Below are 15,910 nucleotides of genomic sequence, written 5' to 3'. Positions count from 1 at the left end.
GTTGCTGCATTGCCTGTATATAATAGCATTAGGGGACACGCATTCCAGTAAAACGACATAATACCCCTCTTCTTCCAGTCTGACTATAAACAGTACGTTGCCGAACCTGTTTCTGAAAAAAAAAAACGAAAAAAAGACTTACCAGGCCGGCTAAAACATAATCGAGATCATCAATTAGAATAACCACTATGTTGGGTCGGATTTGTAGGTGTTTTTACAGTTCAGGACGGCCGATAATCAGTATAAACCACATGGAAACAAGGTGAAACGCTGTTCTCCTCATTCTGCGAGTGTAAAATCGAAGCCCATACGTATCGTTGCTAACACCGTATAAAGATAAATAATTTAGCTAGAGAAATCTGAAGGACGATACGCAAAATAACTATGGCAACTCGTTTCTTATGGGATTACGAAACTATTGGGTGAATCATCGTTTTATGGTAATCATGGGGGTGTGATTTCGAGTAAAACAAAAATTCGACTGAATGTACGTGAATACCATCGCACGACTATTTCCAAAACTACATGGTTTTATTCACAGTTTCAGTTACATGTAGGGAAAACCAAATAAAAAATGACAAAAGAAAACTACCTCTTATAGCATCACTTTAAAATGCGACTTGAATTTCAATAATGTTGTATTGCCCGATTACCGATTCACGCAATCGAAGAAGCAGACAGATAATAGTGAGTCGCGACACTGGTGGCCGTTTCACCAAGCTACATTTCTGTATACAATGGCGCTACCCACGATCTCAAAACTTGGTGAGTTTCGACAATTTAATAAATAATCATAAAATTTATTATGGATTATTATTTTTTGTTTGTAACCTGTGTAGGTTTCGAGCTGTCAAGGATAAGACAGAAGGGACCACGGAGTTTTGTTACAAGCTGTTGTTGCCTGGTGGAGCAAGATTGGCGATACAAGTAACAAGTTCTATTTTTTTTAAACAAGATACTGAATCATTTATTCTATGGCACACTTATTAGAAATGGACTACCGAGAAATCCGAACGCATATGGTTCCCTGACGGACGGACGTGACTTCACTTTTGTTGATCAAAGAGTTACCCCAATTGGTGCTGGGCAACTAAAACGTCTTGAGAAACACAGAATCTATGCAGTGAGTAACTTTTAATATTTGACTATTTTAAAAATGCATAGAAAATGATGCCTCTCAATCATGCAGGAAAAAATTCTACAAACTGTAAAAGAAATGAATTTTGCAATTGAGAGACGTGCAAACCTACAAAAACAGAGGGAAGAAAAACAGAAAGAGATCCTAGAAAGCAAATTGAAACCAAAAGGTCACTTGCTGCTTTCTGGACGTAAATGAAAAATGTAATTTTCTAGTACAACAAAATACATGTAATAAAAGATTAACGATAATGGTGAAAAGTTACGATGTCTATTTTCGTCTTTGTCGTTATAGGGCTGTTCGACATCTTTTTTAAGATTTGTTGAAATCGTGAAACGCAGCAACTCATGTATTTTTTCGTCTGCTACGAGTGACTTGTGTAGTTCTGCGAAATATTAATTTTTTTAAAAAACAGTGATAGAAAAGGGGGTTAAGACCTCTTATGAACTCAGATACTTCAATGTAAGTAACAATACTGTTTTTAATGTCGGCTTCATTACTAATTATGAACCTTATTAGATCAATAATGAGGAAGAGGATGATGATGATGACAAGGAATAAGTTCGTCTCCCCGTTGTTTCGTTTTTGCTGTAAAGTAATAAACGATGACCATTATATTTGTACAATTGTTACTGCATTAAACTTGACACCATTCCTTGACGCATACTTTCAGGGTGATTTTTACATTAAAAAATTGTCAGTATTAAGATTATTCGTATGGAACTTTAGTAGGCTGTGTACGAAGGGAATTATAATTTTGCATTAAGAAGATTCCAGGTTATGAAGGAACTTGGTCTAAGCATTTGCTAGTAAGATGTCGGATCCATTCATGTGGTTGCATGTTTCGATTTGACCAATAATTCGTATCATACATGAAAGCTGGGAAGACAGTGAAAGTGAAGTAAATGCATTCTGTGTAAAGCAATCGACCTTCAATACAACTGTTATCAAATTGAGGCAAGTAAAATATAATTAAGTGAAACTAAGCTAATTTTCTAGATCTCGAGTAATATTTTGTAAATATTTATATAAACTCAAAATTGAAAGCCCGACAACAAGTAATGGAATTTCATGTATATTTCTCAATTTACAAAAATTTCATCACTTGAATCATAACAAAGATCTTTATCGACGATTCAAATCTAAATCTTCCATGAAGGAAGTTAAGTTCAGCCGAATCTTTTTACTGCCTTGACTTACGCATTGAAGAAGATTCATCATCTGCCTAGGAGTATATTCCTTCAACAAAGGCATAAACAAAATTATTAGCTGCTGACGACGCGAATTTCTTAAATTAATGACAACGGTATTAATACTAAATTTTTATTGAGTTACCGTTTGTTCTTGAATCCATTTTCCAAAGAATTTTCAGGTAAATAATATGCCTTTATGTATGTTTCGACAATATGTGGGTCAGGAAGAGGTCTTAGACGTGTCAAGCTTTCCACTTTGACTTGAAAATGCCTGAAGTCTAACTGCATTAGTGCACGACCTTCGTTCGTGCATTTTCTTACAGCGGAAAATCTAAAGAATTTCAAATCGGATACGGTCTTACATAAAGGTGCGTAAAATAAGGCCGAATACCCGTCAAGTAGTGTATGGTAACAGGCACGAAGAATTTTATCCCATAAAATGTTGTAAATTTCAGGAGGCAGAATCTGAGGGTAACAGACACGAAGGACACTCAAGTCGTAGTCACTGAGAACCTGCGAAAGAAATAAGAATTACATCATAGATGGAATATGATTTTGATAGCTTTTTGTTTCAACAAGATATATGAAGATATCTGAGGGAGCAATTTTTGGAACAATTGGAACACAGTCTAAACACTAACACACTAACACTATAACGAACTAATATATAAAGAAAACACATCAGAACTTCAAAACAACCCCCTTTTCTATCACTGTTTTTTAAAAAAATTTATATTTCGCAGAACTACACAAGTCACTCGTAGCAGACGAAAAAATACATGAGTTGCTGCGTTTCACGATTTCAACAAATCTTAAAAAGGATGTCGAACAGCTAGGGCTCGGCCCCACGACGATCGGGTACGATGTTGGCCGAACCGCGCGGTTCCTTTTTTTAAAAAGGCCAAACCGTTGCGGATCAGGTTTTTCAATTTTTGGGAACCGATTCCACGGTTTTACCGCAGTTTGTTGGGGCACACCACGGTTCTTACGGGTCACACCGCGGTTTTCCCTAAAACCGCGGTGGGATAAAGTCTATTTTACCCGACCAAAGTATACTTTATTGTTACTTTACTTTTACTTAATTCAGAGAAGCAAGTATACTGATCTGATCTGTATTTACTTGTAAACTGAATAAATGTTCGGCTTAAATTCCAATGTTGCCAACTGTTGGAATGCAATGTTGCCGTCATTAATTGGTAATATATATTAAATTCGTATATAGATATTGCCAAACATTTGTAAGAAGTCATTATTCTGCTAGCTCAGTGGTATAGCACTGGATTGTTAATTAAAAGGTTCAGGGTTCAAATCTAGTTGTCGGAGGTAGGTTAGGTTAGGATAGGTTAGGTTAGGTTAGGTTAGGTTAGTTTAGGTTAAGTTAAGTTAGGTTACTTTACTAAATTATTACTTTATTATCCTATACTTTACTTTACCCACCCAAATCCCCTATTTTCCTCACTTTACTCACTCACTCATATTTTCATTCACTTTACTTTACTAAATTATTATTTAATAATACTATATTTTACTTTACCCACCCAAATCCCCTATTTTCCTCGCTTTGCTCGGGCTCCGTCCCGTTTAGTTTCTTCAGTAGTATAATTATAAGTTAAGTTAAATAAGATTAAGTTAAGTTAAGTTAGTTAAGTAAAAATATTAAGTATACTTTGGTCGGGTAAAATCAGTGTTCTGCCGAATAAAGCTCTTTCGAATAAAAAACGTATTCTGAATAAGAATACGAATAAAATCTTATTCTTTATTTCGAATAAATTTTTATTCGATTTATTCTTATTCTTTATTCTCGAATATTTTTTACCTGTATTTTATTTTTATTTTTTATTCGATTATCCAAAATTTAAATGGAAAAATAGAACAAAAAATAAAGTTCCTCTAAGTTTAAAAATCTTTGTTTCCGCTAGCCGTTGCTCTTTTGTTTGGAGTTATTTTTTCCGTTTAGCCATTGAAAATGTCATGAGGCCAATAATTGTCTGCTACTAGCACACTCTTGAATAGAGCAGTAAAACATCCTACGTTGCACGTTCTCCACAAATGCGAAAATCTCATTTGTGTCCAAGTTGGTCTGCTGCGGCTGCAGCGTCTTATGGAGAAACCAACTTCTTCATGTTAAAAAATAAGTTTTCATAAATATAATTAAGATTTTCCCCCTTTTCTTCCTATCAGAGGGTACCCTATTCATTTTTTTCATTTCCCAATTTTTTTTCTAGTCCTAGTTCTATCTGGTTTATTTTTATTTAGCTATTGTTTGTGAATGGTTTGTTGTTCATCCCCTTGTAGCACACGAATTTCTGGCAGCAAACGAAATTCTTCGGCTAAAAGAGACGAGCAACTTACAAACAAAAATAAAATAAAAATAAAGTAGATAGAACTGGAGCTAGAAAAAAATATTGGGAAATGAAAAGATGAATAGGGTACCCACTGCTAAAAAGAAAAGGGGGAAAATCTTAATTATATTTATGAAAACTTATTTTTTAACATGAAGAAGTTGGTTTCTCCATAAGACGCTGCAGCCGCAGGCCCGCAGCAGACCAACTTGGACACAAATGAGATTTTCGCATCTGTGGAAAACGCGCAACGCAGGATGTTTTACTGCTCTATTAGTGATACTACTTCTGGAAGAACTTAAAGTATAAAACTAAGCTGTTACGTTTACGTATTAATTTGGACTTGTTTCAATTTTTTTTTCCGTTTTCATTTTCTACTGTTCCATGAATCTGGATTCCGTTGATTTTGAAGTTTTTTTTGTTTGATTTGATTGGACTGGCTGTGTCACCAAAATAAAGAAAGCACTTGCTTAATTATTTATTATTAATTGTTTTTAATTTTATGATTCAAAAATCGAAACATCATCCTTAAATTAAGAAAATCATTAGAATTTATTTTATTCGAAAATTTATTCGAAAATTTATTCGAAATACGAATAAAAATAAATTTTATTTTTATTCTTTATTCTTTATTCTTCATTTTTTATTTTTATTCCTTATTCTTATTCTTTATTCGATTCAATTTTCATTTCATTCGTATTCATATTCAAATAAATTTTTTCCTTATTCGGCAGAACACTGGACAGTTTACACAAGTTTACACAACAAGTTTTACACAGTTTACACAACAGTATAAGTCGTAAATTATGTGAAAAACCAGTTGTATTTTTGCCTACATCATTACAACAATTTTCTGAATCATCATTCGTCAATGTTTTCAATATCGAATTCAGTCAGATTGTGGGAACGTGAATCAATTTCGTTGATCAAACCGGCTTTAAACCATGAGCGCAAGCAGATGAGGGCTTCAACAGTCTCGGGATTAAGGCTCATCCTAGCAATTCCAAAATAATCTTTTCCAGTGCTGAATGTTCTCTCACTGCCTGCACTAGTGGCTGGAATACTTAACATATCTCTAGCCATGTTTGATAATTTAGACCATTACAGCAATGCCTGACAGCCTGACCTGACTCAATTAAGTCAATTAGTCAAAGTTCGAAGTTCAACTCAGGTCCCACCTGGCAACCATTGGCGCCACTTTACGCTCAACGCTATTTGATTGGTTGATTTGAAATTTCTGCCAAATTTTCAAAAAAATTTCAAAATGGCGGCGGTTCGAACCGGTTTGACCGAATTCCAAACCGAGAACCGCCCCGAAGTCAAAAACGGCTAAACCGAACCGACGGTTTGGTGATTTTTGGCCGGCAAACCACGGTTTGCCCCGATCGAAAACGATCGGGGCCGAGCCCTACGAACAGCCCTATAGCTTTTTCAGTAGAACACTTTTGGAAAACACTTGTGTTTATGAAGACGGCTATATTTTAACTTCAAGTTCCAAGTTGCCTGTTTATGTATTGAAATTGAATATAAATTTTGCGGCAGTCTGCGACTAGGAGCGCTTGTTTACCAGGCACCATCCAATGCTGCTGGAATATGGACGTAAATAGGCTCAGGACAACATGAATAAAAAGATTTTAATATAGAAGAAAACGTCGCCGATTGTCCTGCAAGAGATAGATGCCATCCTATTGACGTATTGCTTCCGAATTTTGAAAAGAATGGGACAGTCGGTTGCTGAAGCGTGAAGGAATTTTGTTAAATAGTCCTGTAGCTTTAAATCATACAACGTAATATAAACACAATGCCTAAAATTGACCCAAGACATATTTTGTAAAAACTGCGAACCAGAATTGGTTTTCCATTAGGGAAATAGAGGCAATTCACATCGCGGTTTCGCGTGTCAATTGTTTCGATGTCCGCCTTTTTCTCTGGTTGTTTATGTCATGTTTTGCGTTGTCTGTATTGGCTGAAAGTGTTATTTCCCAATACAAAGTGGATTTTGTGAATCAGTGTTTAATTTTTTTCAATTTTTTTTTGTGTCAGTTAATTGCTACGTATCTTAGTTAGTATGTGTAGCAATTTCTGTTTCCAGATCACATTTCTTGTATTTTTTAAAAAATCTTTTCTATAGGGCTGTCAGAAGATAAACGTAAGTATGCAGCAAAACTATTCATAGTAGGTTGTGATTGCCCCTATACAATTCACGAAGAGTATTGGTGCAATGGACTTAGCATCGCAGGAAAAATGCCACTGGTAACCAATCTTGATTTGGTAAATTACCTGCTATGTTCCAAGTCTCCATACACGCATGAAGATTTAAAGGCTTACAAGGGCCTTGAGACCTACAAGAGATTTATCGATGGGGGAATTGGATCATTTTGTGCAATCAGTCTTTTAAACAAAAATTTGTTGATGAAAGCGAAGGTTATTACTCTTCATTTGTTTATTTGTAACATTACTATAACATATAACTTTTTGTTGTCATAACGTATGAATAAATTATACTTCATAATTTGTATTACCTCTTGAACATTTAAAATTACTCTTCTTGACTCTCTATCCATGGCTGACTTAGCGTTAACATACACTTTGTCAAGATTCAGGGATGGGGCCCAGTCTGGGTGTGTTTCTCCAGTGTACTAAAAGGTTTTCCTGTGTGATTTCAAATAGAAGAATTAGATAGACACATTCACTATTAATAAATTTTTCGAGACTTACCTAGAACAAAATGTGCATTACAAACTCTAATGTTATTTGTTTTTGCAACCCGGGCACAACAATATTGAAAACCCATGACAGCCCTACAGAAAAGATTTTTTTAAAAATACAAGAAATGTGATCTGGAAACAGAAATTGCTACACATACTAACCAAGATACGTAGCAATTAACTGACACAAAAAAAAATTAAAAAAAAATTAAACACTGATTCACAAAATCCACTTTGTATTGGGAAATAACACTTTCAGCCAATACAAACAACGCAAAACATGACATAAACAACCAAAGAAAATGGCGGACATCGAAACAATTGACACGCGAAACCGCGATGTGAATTGCCTCTATTGGCTGTTTAAGTTTTCAAACACATTTCCTTATTGGTGCATTCGATGTAGTGCATTACATACCCGCTGGAGGCTCTGACTGCTATTTCCGAATTTTAGCTAAAAGACAGACGATTGCCCCCCTGTCGTGAACGAACCAGGGTTCTATGACTCTGCCTCTATACATTTCGACAAATTAGAAATCTGTGTGTTACTCCAATCTCTACTAGATGGCGCCAAATGTACGAAGTAGTCAACCGTAATTAACATCTCGTATAGACCACTTTCTACTTGCATCGTATCCGCTTAGCCAAAAGTCGTGCGGCTAGTCGACTAGTGCGCACCGTGGCGGGGGATAGCCGAAACATGCTGCAGACTTGGCTAGATTGAGCCCATGAACTTAGCAGTTGTTTGTCTTTTACTGCAGTCTGCTAGTGTATCAAAAGAAAGAAATGTCCGTTTTCAAGTTTAAGTTGTCAGAGTTAGTGCTTTCGTTAGAGGATCCCAATTCATCACAATTTGATGAACCCGACCACGTTGTTGAAAATACAGAAAATAAAGAATTTTTAGTGGTTTAAACAATTTTTAAAAAGGGAGGGGGGTATTTGACTTTGTGACGTCTATTAGAGGGGGGTAGACCTACTGTGACCAGAGTTGCCGTTCGATCACTAGTTCGCGATCGATTGATCTCGATCTCGATCCAAAAAAATTTTGATCGTTTCGATCGTTTCGATTGATCAAAAATGAAATGATCGATCGATGATCGAAATCGATCGCGTTAAATTTTTATCATTGTATTTCTGTTTGAATCTTTCCAGCAATTACACAGCAATAAACAGCATTATTTAGTGGGGTTAACAGACGTTTTTGAGGGTTTTTTTTCCCATTCACGACCGCAGGAGCCATTTAACTTCAAAACAGCAACATATTGAAATTGAAATTTGATAGCTTGCATCTCTTAGAAATGAAAATTAAGCCTGCCGTACTGCATAATCTCTCACAAGCTACTGAAGAAGGTAGACCACTATTATACTTCTAATGGAAATATAAATATAAATTAATAATGTATAAATGAGCAAGAATTAGGAAAAGAGCAGTAAAACATCCTACGTTGCACGTTCTCCACAAATGCGAAAATCTCATTTGTGTCCAAGTTGGTCTGCTGCGGCTGCAGCGTCTTATGAAGAAACCAACTTCTTCATGTTAAAAAATAAGTTTTCATAAAAATAATTAAGATTTTCCCCCTTTTCTTCCCTAGCAGTGGGTTTACCCTATTTATTTTTCATTTCCCAATTTTTTTCTAGCCCTAGTTCTATCTGGTTTTTTTTTATTTAGCTTTTGTTTGTGAATGGTTTGTTGTTCATCCCCTTGTAGCGGACGAATTTCGGGCAGCAAACGAAATTCTTCGGCTAAAAGAGACGAGCAACTTACAAACAAAAATAAAATAAAAATAAAGTAAATAATATAATAAATAAATCCTGAATCGGTAATCGGGCAATACAGCATTATTGAAATTCAAGTCGCATTTTAAAGTGATGCCATAAGAGGTAGTTTCTTTGTCATTTTTTATTTGGTTTTACCGACATGGAAATTTCAACTTTGATTAGAGAATAAAACCATGTAGTTTGGGAAATAGTCGCGAGATGGTATTCACGTACATTCAGTCGAATTTTGTTTTACTCCGAAATCACACCCCCATGATTACCATAAAACGATGATTCACCCAATAGTTTCGTAATTCCATAAGAAACGAGTTCCCATAGTTATTTTGCGTATCGTCCTTCAGATTTCTCTAGCTAAATTATTTATTTTTATACGTGTGTAACGATAACGATACTTATGGGCTTTGATTTTTACACTCGCAGAATGAGAAGAGCAGCGTTTCACCTTGTTTCCATGTGGTTTATACTGTTTATCGGCCGTCTGAACTGTAAAACACCTACAAATCCACGACCCAACATAGTGGATTTATTCTAATTGATGATCTCGATTATGTTTTAGCGGCCTGGTAAGTCTTTTTTTTCTGTTTTTTTTTTTCAGAAACAGATTACAACGTACTGTTTTATAGTCAGACTGGAAGAAGAGGGGGGTATTATGTCGTTTTACTGGAATGCGTGTCCCCTAATGCTATTATATTCAGTGGCACGCTATGTAGTATCAGCCATTGTATAAGCTTTCTTTTTTCTCTTCATACCCTATCTTACTTCAACATATGTCGACTCTTTATTGACTGTCATTTTTTTTTTTTCAATGTTGAATAGGAACCGATAGCCATCACCCGTCGTCTGGTCAGCCAACATGGCGCCACTTTTACCAATGCCGTAGCTGGAAACACCCCCTCCCCAATTGCTTTTGCCTTCCACCCCACGAACCCTCGTTTCTTGCGTTACCCGTATGCAGTTGGAAGAGGGTAGTGCATGCAGCTACAGTTTTCGTGCAGTCGTCATAAAAAATATGGATCGAAGATATTTTATTTGTTTCCTTTTTTTGTTTTGTTTTTGTTTTGTGGAACGGACGGACACAACTCCAGTTCATCTCGACCCCAGTTTGCTGTCCGAGCCAGTCGTCCATATTGACAGGCAAATACGTTTATAGCCATCGGTGAGTTATTGCCTCGCCCAATTACTGCCGTTCTTTGAAGTACAATCCTGACGAAATGTTTATGAAATTCACGTTTAGATAATTGCATTTAATTGATTAAAATTAAACATTCGACGAAATCAGGGTCATCAATAATACGGTGACGGGAGTACGGCAGTCCGCAGTGGCAGAACGGGGAAGAATTACGAGACGATGGCTACACTGCAATCAAACGGATGCGACGTTCTCACGGCGAAATACCTCAAATCAGGTGCACGAAATCACGCACACCACACAAGAGGCAAAACAGGCTGACGAGGGGGAACGCTTTTGCATTGGTGCTGATCGTGGTGCTGATGCATCATTGCGGCTGGTGATGGATACACCCGTAGAGTAGAAAGTGGGTCTATACTATGGACGTAAAAATCTGCTATAGCCGACGTTTCCAGTTCATTCGGGTTGTTGGTTTACCAAGGTTTGTTTAAACGATACTCGTGCATTCCATTTTTCTTGCAAACGTGTTTGACTGCGTGACGAATAATTTAGATTGCGATCTCATTTTGAGGATCGTTGATTATTTTGAAATGTTGTGGCATAATTTTTTGTAGATGAAAAGTAATACGGTGAGTAAATCAGGTTATTAGGAAGTACCAACCAAAATTGCAACCTCATTTCTGCTTTTTGTTTTTGGTTATCTTTCAGTCTTCCTGGATGAGGGCGTCAAGGCTCGTGTTCCATCCTTTTTTGATCTTGACTGCTGGAATGACATTCGCGTTTTTCCTAATTTACATCTACCCATTTAATCCAACACGGATGGTAGGGGATGGTGACATGGTGTGTGTTGGGAATGTAATCGCCCAACAGACGACGACAAACCGATCCGGCCACCGGATGACTGCACCCATTTGCATTTGCGACTATTGTCTAAAGGGCCCCCGACAAGTGGCCCCAAACCCCATTGTTTCCCACCTTTAATTGTTTCCCCACTAAGTGACTGTAAGTCTATCAATATAAAACCGAATAGACGCTTGGAACAGACACGGTTCTTAAGGTCAATTTAATTACTCAACCTAAACTGTAAGTACGGTACGACATGCCACCAATTTCTGGATTCCTACTTTTCACTGCTTTTGGCTACCATTTGGTAGCGAAATGAAAACAATCTGCTACTTTTGGTAGAAACTGCTACCATTTGGACGGAAAACCGTCGATTTTAAAAAGTAGGGTAAGTAGATCCTCTACCATCTGCCTCCCATTTGCAATGGTAGACTAGTCTACCATTGACAAAAACGGAAAAAGAAAAAAGACTTCAGGGATCGAACATGGAAAGACATATTACTGATGTTTGCAGTTAAGCGCCTTAACCACTCAGCTATTTTAACATATTAATATTGAAACATTTTCCTGACTATTTCGAGGATTCAGTTAAGAACTTAGAAAAAATTCTGACTGAAAACTAAAGTATGTTTACATTTAAGACATTTGAGTATTTGTTAATAATAAAATCATACTTTTAATAATTATATATTAATTTTAAACTATAATTTCTATCTTTTTCATTTTTAATCGCTAATTTAACCCAAATATTTCAAAATAACAAAGGAAATGTTAATGTTCAAAAACAAAATTAAAAAGCTAAAGTGGAAATAGTTGTATAAAATCAAAAAAAATATAACAAATTAAAAAAGGAGAAGTAAAATTAACCTGTAAGTCATCAGAAGAAAGTTTGTTTGCTTCCCAAGTTTTGTTTTGTTATATTCCAACGAAAAGTGCATATTTACTTGGGAATCGCCCCTCCATTTTTGTTGTGATTTTGCGTTTTCGTCTGCTCTTTCTTACTTTATGGTAGACACGCATTTGTCTACCATATGGTAGGTCATCTTCCATTCCCCTACTAGCTAAAAGTAAACAAAATTTTCTACCATTTCTCTACCTTTTTCGTTCTACTACGCATGGTGGCCGAAAAGTAGGAAAAAGGTAGAAATCAAAAATTGAGAGTGTACAAAGTTAACATGGTCCTTCGAAACCTAAAAAAGTTAATTTAAGCCAGTGAAGTACTGTGTCCTTCCTATCCATCACATTCAAAAATTGTAATTGTTAGGCTGTTTGGGGCCATTGCTAAGAAAGGCCCCTCAAACGAGGGAAGTAACAATCCTTGAAAAAAAAATCTCTTTGAACTATTAAGTAAAGAGGGCGGCCATTAACCACGCTAAAGTCGCGTGTTAACTACCGCACACAGCTAATAGCCACCGTTCTTTCTCTCTTTCTTAATTTTCTGGTAAAGTAATCGCCTCTCACACACAGCAAAAAAAAACACAATCGCGTCTCTCTAACTTTCCCCTTCTGATTGTTGGCTATCTCGCCCTATTGTTATTTGAAATTGGTAATAACAAGCTCTATCTGTATCTCACCTGAATTATAGAGGAGTACCGTAAGGTCTCCAAACAAAATGCAAAATAGGCAAGAAAAGTCAGAGAATCAAGAGGGCGCAGTTGCGCCAAGACGGGCTTTTGCCCGCTTGGAAAAACACCACTTCCCGTTAACGAAGTCAGATAAGATTTTCACTAAAAAAAAGAGCGTGAAAAGTTATACCTAACCGCACATACCAGACGAAAAAATCGGGTTCCCAATACCGACCAGACGCAGGTGTGCAACGGTTTTCCCCCTGTCAATTTTTTTAGTACTCGAATGATTTCTGTAATATAACATTTATTTTGGTTGTAATTATTGGTTGTAATTACCAATTGCAATCCCAACCGGACAGCTTTGTCTAAAAGGAATGGAACACGTCAATTACGTATTTGAAGAAAATCCAACATTGAGTCATCCCGAACTGTAGCGCAAATACTTTTTTTTTATAACATAATTTTTGATTAAAAAGATATGATACAAGGGGGTTCGACATATCATTTTTTTTTTTTTTATCGTTCGTAGGAAAATTTCTTTCCTCTATTTCTCTCTTTCTAGTCTCTTGAAATTCTTCTTTATTCTGTTATTCGTCTATCACTTTTCTATCCTTCTTCTTCTCCTTGCTTATTCGCATTCTCCAAAATTGTAGCCTCAGTAGTGTTTTTAATAAATAAAACGGCAGAAGTAACAATAAGAATAGTCTCCAAATAGATTAAGTAATTAAACAAAAAAGAAAGAAAAAACATATGGGATAGGAAGAATCGGAATAGAAAGAAAAAAATATATATAATATAGACAAAAAAAGATATAATTCAAACAATCAGTATAAGTCAAATCATTAGTTCAAATAGTCTCAAAAACAGGTTAGGTTCTTTAAAAACATATAATTATATATGTTTCTAAGGAATAAGATAAATGATAATATGATAATTTTTTAAAATTCGATTAGAATTGGAATTAAATATATAATTACATTGCGGAAAAATTACTTGAAAATTTTGAAAAAATGCAAAAGCCGTTCGTACACGGATTGAGTCCAGCGCCAGACTCTCCCCTAGCTGAAAGGAACAAATCTCCATCGTCAGTAGTTACTTCTGAAGACCAACTCTCTCCACCACAAGAGCTATACGGCCAACGAATTGAATACTGAGAGGAGCGCGAGACCTCAATATACAAGAAGGGGGTGGAGAGGCCACGATGTGACCCGCCTTCCGTATACTGGTGCCGACGCACATTTGTTCCCTTTTACAAGCTTCCCCCGGGATTTGAACCTGAGTACTATCTTTGCGTGGGGTACAATCTATGTGTATATCCAAGCAAGTCATTCCATCTCTGACAAACTAACTTTTTACTTATCGTAAAATAAAAACCTCCCTGTTGGATAAATTAAAACCTTACTTGACTAAGTTCATCAAGTTATTTGTCATTTTTAATCAATAAGTTCTTATTTTCTAAGTTAGACTTATTTATTTCCAGAATTGACATTCTCATGCCATCTAGCGGTCAAAAGTAAACTAAAACAACGTCATCTAGCGGTCGAGTTTTAAACTGCGAGTAAAAGTACTAATACGCATAAAATAATAGGGAAATTATGTTAGCATTACCGTAGCAATCCTTTAGTCCCGAACTCTTCTTCTATTCCGCCTCCTATATTCTTCTTTCACTTCATTTCCTTTCTTCTTTTTCGCTTATCTTTCACTTTACAAACAAAGAAAACGACACTCATCAAAATGGCGACCTGTCTTCGCCTATGCACTTGTTGTTATGCGATGCTTCCTTCGACACATCTTCAACCACCAACCAAAAAAATAAAGAAAATAAAAAATTAAATTAAAATAAACAAACAAAGAACAAACAAAGAAAAAAAACACCAACAAAAAAACAAAAAAAACAATAAACCAACAAAAAAAAACCAACAACCAAAAACAAAAAAACCAAATAAACAAAAAAAAAAACAAACAAGCAAAAAAAAACAAAAAAACAAAACAAAATAAACAGTAACACACTGTTTCACTTGATTCGTTTCCTAACTAAAAATTTTTCTGTTCTTGAAGCAAATGCATCATTGTTCCATTTATACTACGCGTACAGCAGCGCCACCGCTAGCTGCCACACCCAACGCGAAAAATATATATTTTATTTTCCTTTCCTTGCTATAGCTTTTCCCAATGTTCCAACGTTGAAAATATTCTAAGTCCCTTTTTCGCCGTCGGCAATCTATTCCGTCTTATCTTCTTTTTATTCCCCTCCGTTTTTCCCCCATTCGCACTTCCCCCGTGTATTGGACTTGCGCGTGACCTTGACAGTGCCGCTCATTTACCGTTAAATTTTTTCAATGTCTTATTTCTTATCCGCGCTTCTATATGAGTAAAATTTTCGTAAGTCTTTCTATTCCATAATTAAGATCTTTTTCTCTTCTTTCTAATGATACCAATTTTGCCCCAAAATAGGCCTCCCTTCCAGTAGAAAAATCTGTTAAATTGAAAGGCCCTATTTCCCCTATCCCTGTTGCTGTGTCACCGTTAAAGTATAGCCGACGGAATGTCTTTTACCTTTTTTTTAAATCTATTAGAATATTTTCACTTTTTTCCCCAAATTTTTACCTCTTACGTTTTTATTTACTCTTTTTATTATCCCCATTTACTTAGTTTTGAGAAACCCACATGATAAAGTAGAATACTTGGCCATAAGAATGTTTCCATTTTTATATTTCCCTGTGTTGTTTTCCGTATGTTTCGTGTGTAGTAATGTCGTCAATGCCGTTACTATTGCTACTGCTGTGTCGGGTAGGGACAACGAATGCAACACATGTCGGGGGGGATCCAATATTTCAAAATGATCCTTTTCCCCATATAACAACTATACTTTTTACAAATTAAAAATCAGAAAGATAAAGACTAGTTCTTTATCTTTCTGATTAAAAAAAATTAACCTCGTACGAGCAATCTTAGTATGTAAAAAAAATTCACGCGCGAGACACCGTTAGGCCTATCTCGCGCGGGTTAAAACGCCGTTTTTGGACCGAGGTGATCCAATACCTGGCGTGGGTACTGTATGTATTTTCGCATGAACCTCGATCTGACGGTTACTGGATGCGAACCGTCGATTGGGAAACTCTGAATTGTGCGCTTGAACAAGTACAACTGTTTCAACAAGTGGAAGATGAAGATTTTCCAACGCCGATCGGAAAAGCTTCCGCAACCGCT

At 36.1% G+C, this 15,910-nt stretch overlaps 1 protein-coding gene and 5 long non-coding RNA genes across 7 annotated transcripts; 4 read left to right on the top strand and 2 right to left on the bottom strand.

Moving 5' to 3' along the window:
- Positions 1–590: 590 nt before the first annotated feature.
- On the top strand, positions 591–1,389 carry LOC123472242 (39S ribosomal protein L52, mitochondrial-like). The gene is made up of 4 exons (XM_045173491.1): positions 591–765; positions 840–927; positions 991–1,123; positions 1,190–1,389. The coding sequence occupies exons 1-4, from the start codon at positions 738–740 to the stop codon at positions 1,334–1,336; spliced, it is 396 nt and encodes a 131-aa protein (XP_045029426.1). The 5' UTR covers positions 591–737; the 3' UTR covers positions 1,337–1,389.
- A 47-nt stretch (positions 1,390–1,436) lies between these two features.
- LOC123472243 lies at positions 1,437–3,012 on the top strand. 2 transcript variants are annotated; one of them, XR_006646590.1, is made up of 5 exons: positions 1,437–1,600; positions 1,658–1,812; positions 1,871–2,444; positions 2,502–2,699; positions 2,787–3,012. It is a non-coding gene; the product is annotated as an uncharacterized LOC123472243 (long non-coding RNA). The 2 variants fall into 2 exon arrangements; XR_006646589.1 differs by having other exon boundaries at positions 1,658–2,444.
- Positions 3,013–6,680: 3,668 nt separating this feature from the next.
- Positions 6,681–7,189, top strand: LOC123472245. The gene is made up of 2 exons (XR_006646592.1): positions 6,681–6,739; positions 6,805–7,189. It is a non-coding gene; the product is annotated as an uncharacterized LOC123472245 (long non-coding RNA).
- On the bottom strand, positions 6,759–7,260 carry LOC123472244. The gene is made up of 2 exons (XR_006646591.1): positions 7,196–7,260; positions 6,759–7,015 (listed from the first exon to the last, which is right to left on the bottom strand). It is a non-coding gene; the product is annotated as an uncharacterized LOC123472244 (long non-coding RNA).
- Positions 7,261–9,974: 2,714 nt separating this feature from the next.
- Positions 9,975–10,463, top strand: LOC123472550. The gene is made up of 3 exons (XR_006647031.1): positions 9,975–10,036; positions 10,246–10,316; positions 10,440–10,463. It is a non-coding gene; the product is annotated as an uncharacterized LOC123472550 (long non-coding RNA).
- Positions 10,464–12,987: 2,524 nt separating this feature from the next.
- LOC123472549 lies at positions 12,988–15,522 on the bottom strand. The gene is made up of 2 exons (XR_006647030.1): positions 14,711–15,522; positions 12,988–14,491 (listed from the first exon to the last, which is right to left on the bottom strand). It is a non-coding gene; the product is annotated as an uncharacterized LOC123472549 (long non-coding RNA).
- Between the last annotated feature and the right edge of the window lie 388 nt (positions 15,523–15,910).

This window comes from Daphnia magna, linkage group LG5 (genome assembly GCF_020631705.1).
Source record: "Daphnia magna isolate NIES linkage group LG5, ASM2063170v1.1, whole genome shotgun sequence".
NCBI classification, from domain to species: domain Eukaryota; kingdom Metazoa; phylum Arthropoda; class Branchiopoda; order Diplostraca; family Daphniidae; genus Daphnia; species Daphnia magna.
The sequence above is the reverse complement of the archived record's forward strand: the minus strand, read 5'-3'. Positions and strand labels throughout refer to the sequence as shown.

Bases quoted from the DNA above. Each gene is read 5' to 3' on its own strand.
- LOC123472242 (XM_045173491.1), top strand. From the start codon at position 738: ATGGCGCTACCCACGATCTCAAAACTTG. The intron at 928-990 runs GTAACAAGTTCT...CACACTTATTAG, and splicing joins GAGCAAGATTGGCGATACAA to AAATGGACTACCGAGAAATC. The intron at 1,124-1,189 runs GTGAGTAACTTT...TCAATCATGCAG, and splicing joins AGAAACACAGAATCTATGCA to GAAAAAATTCTACAAACTGT.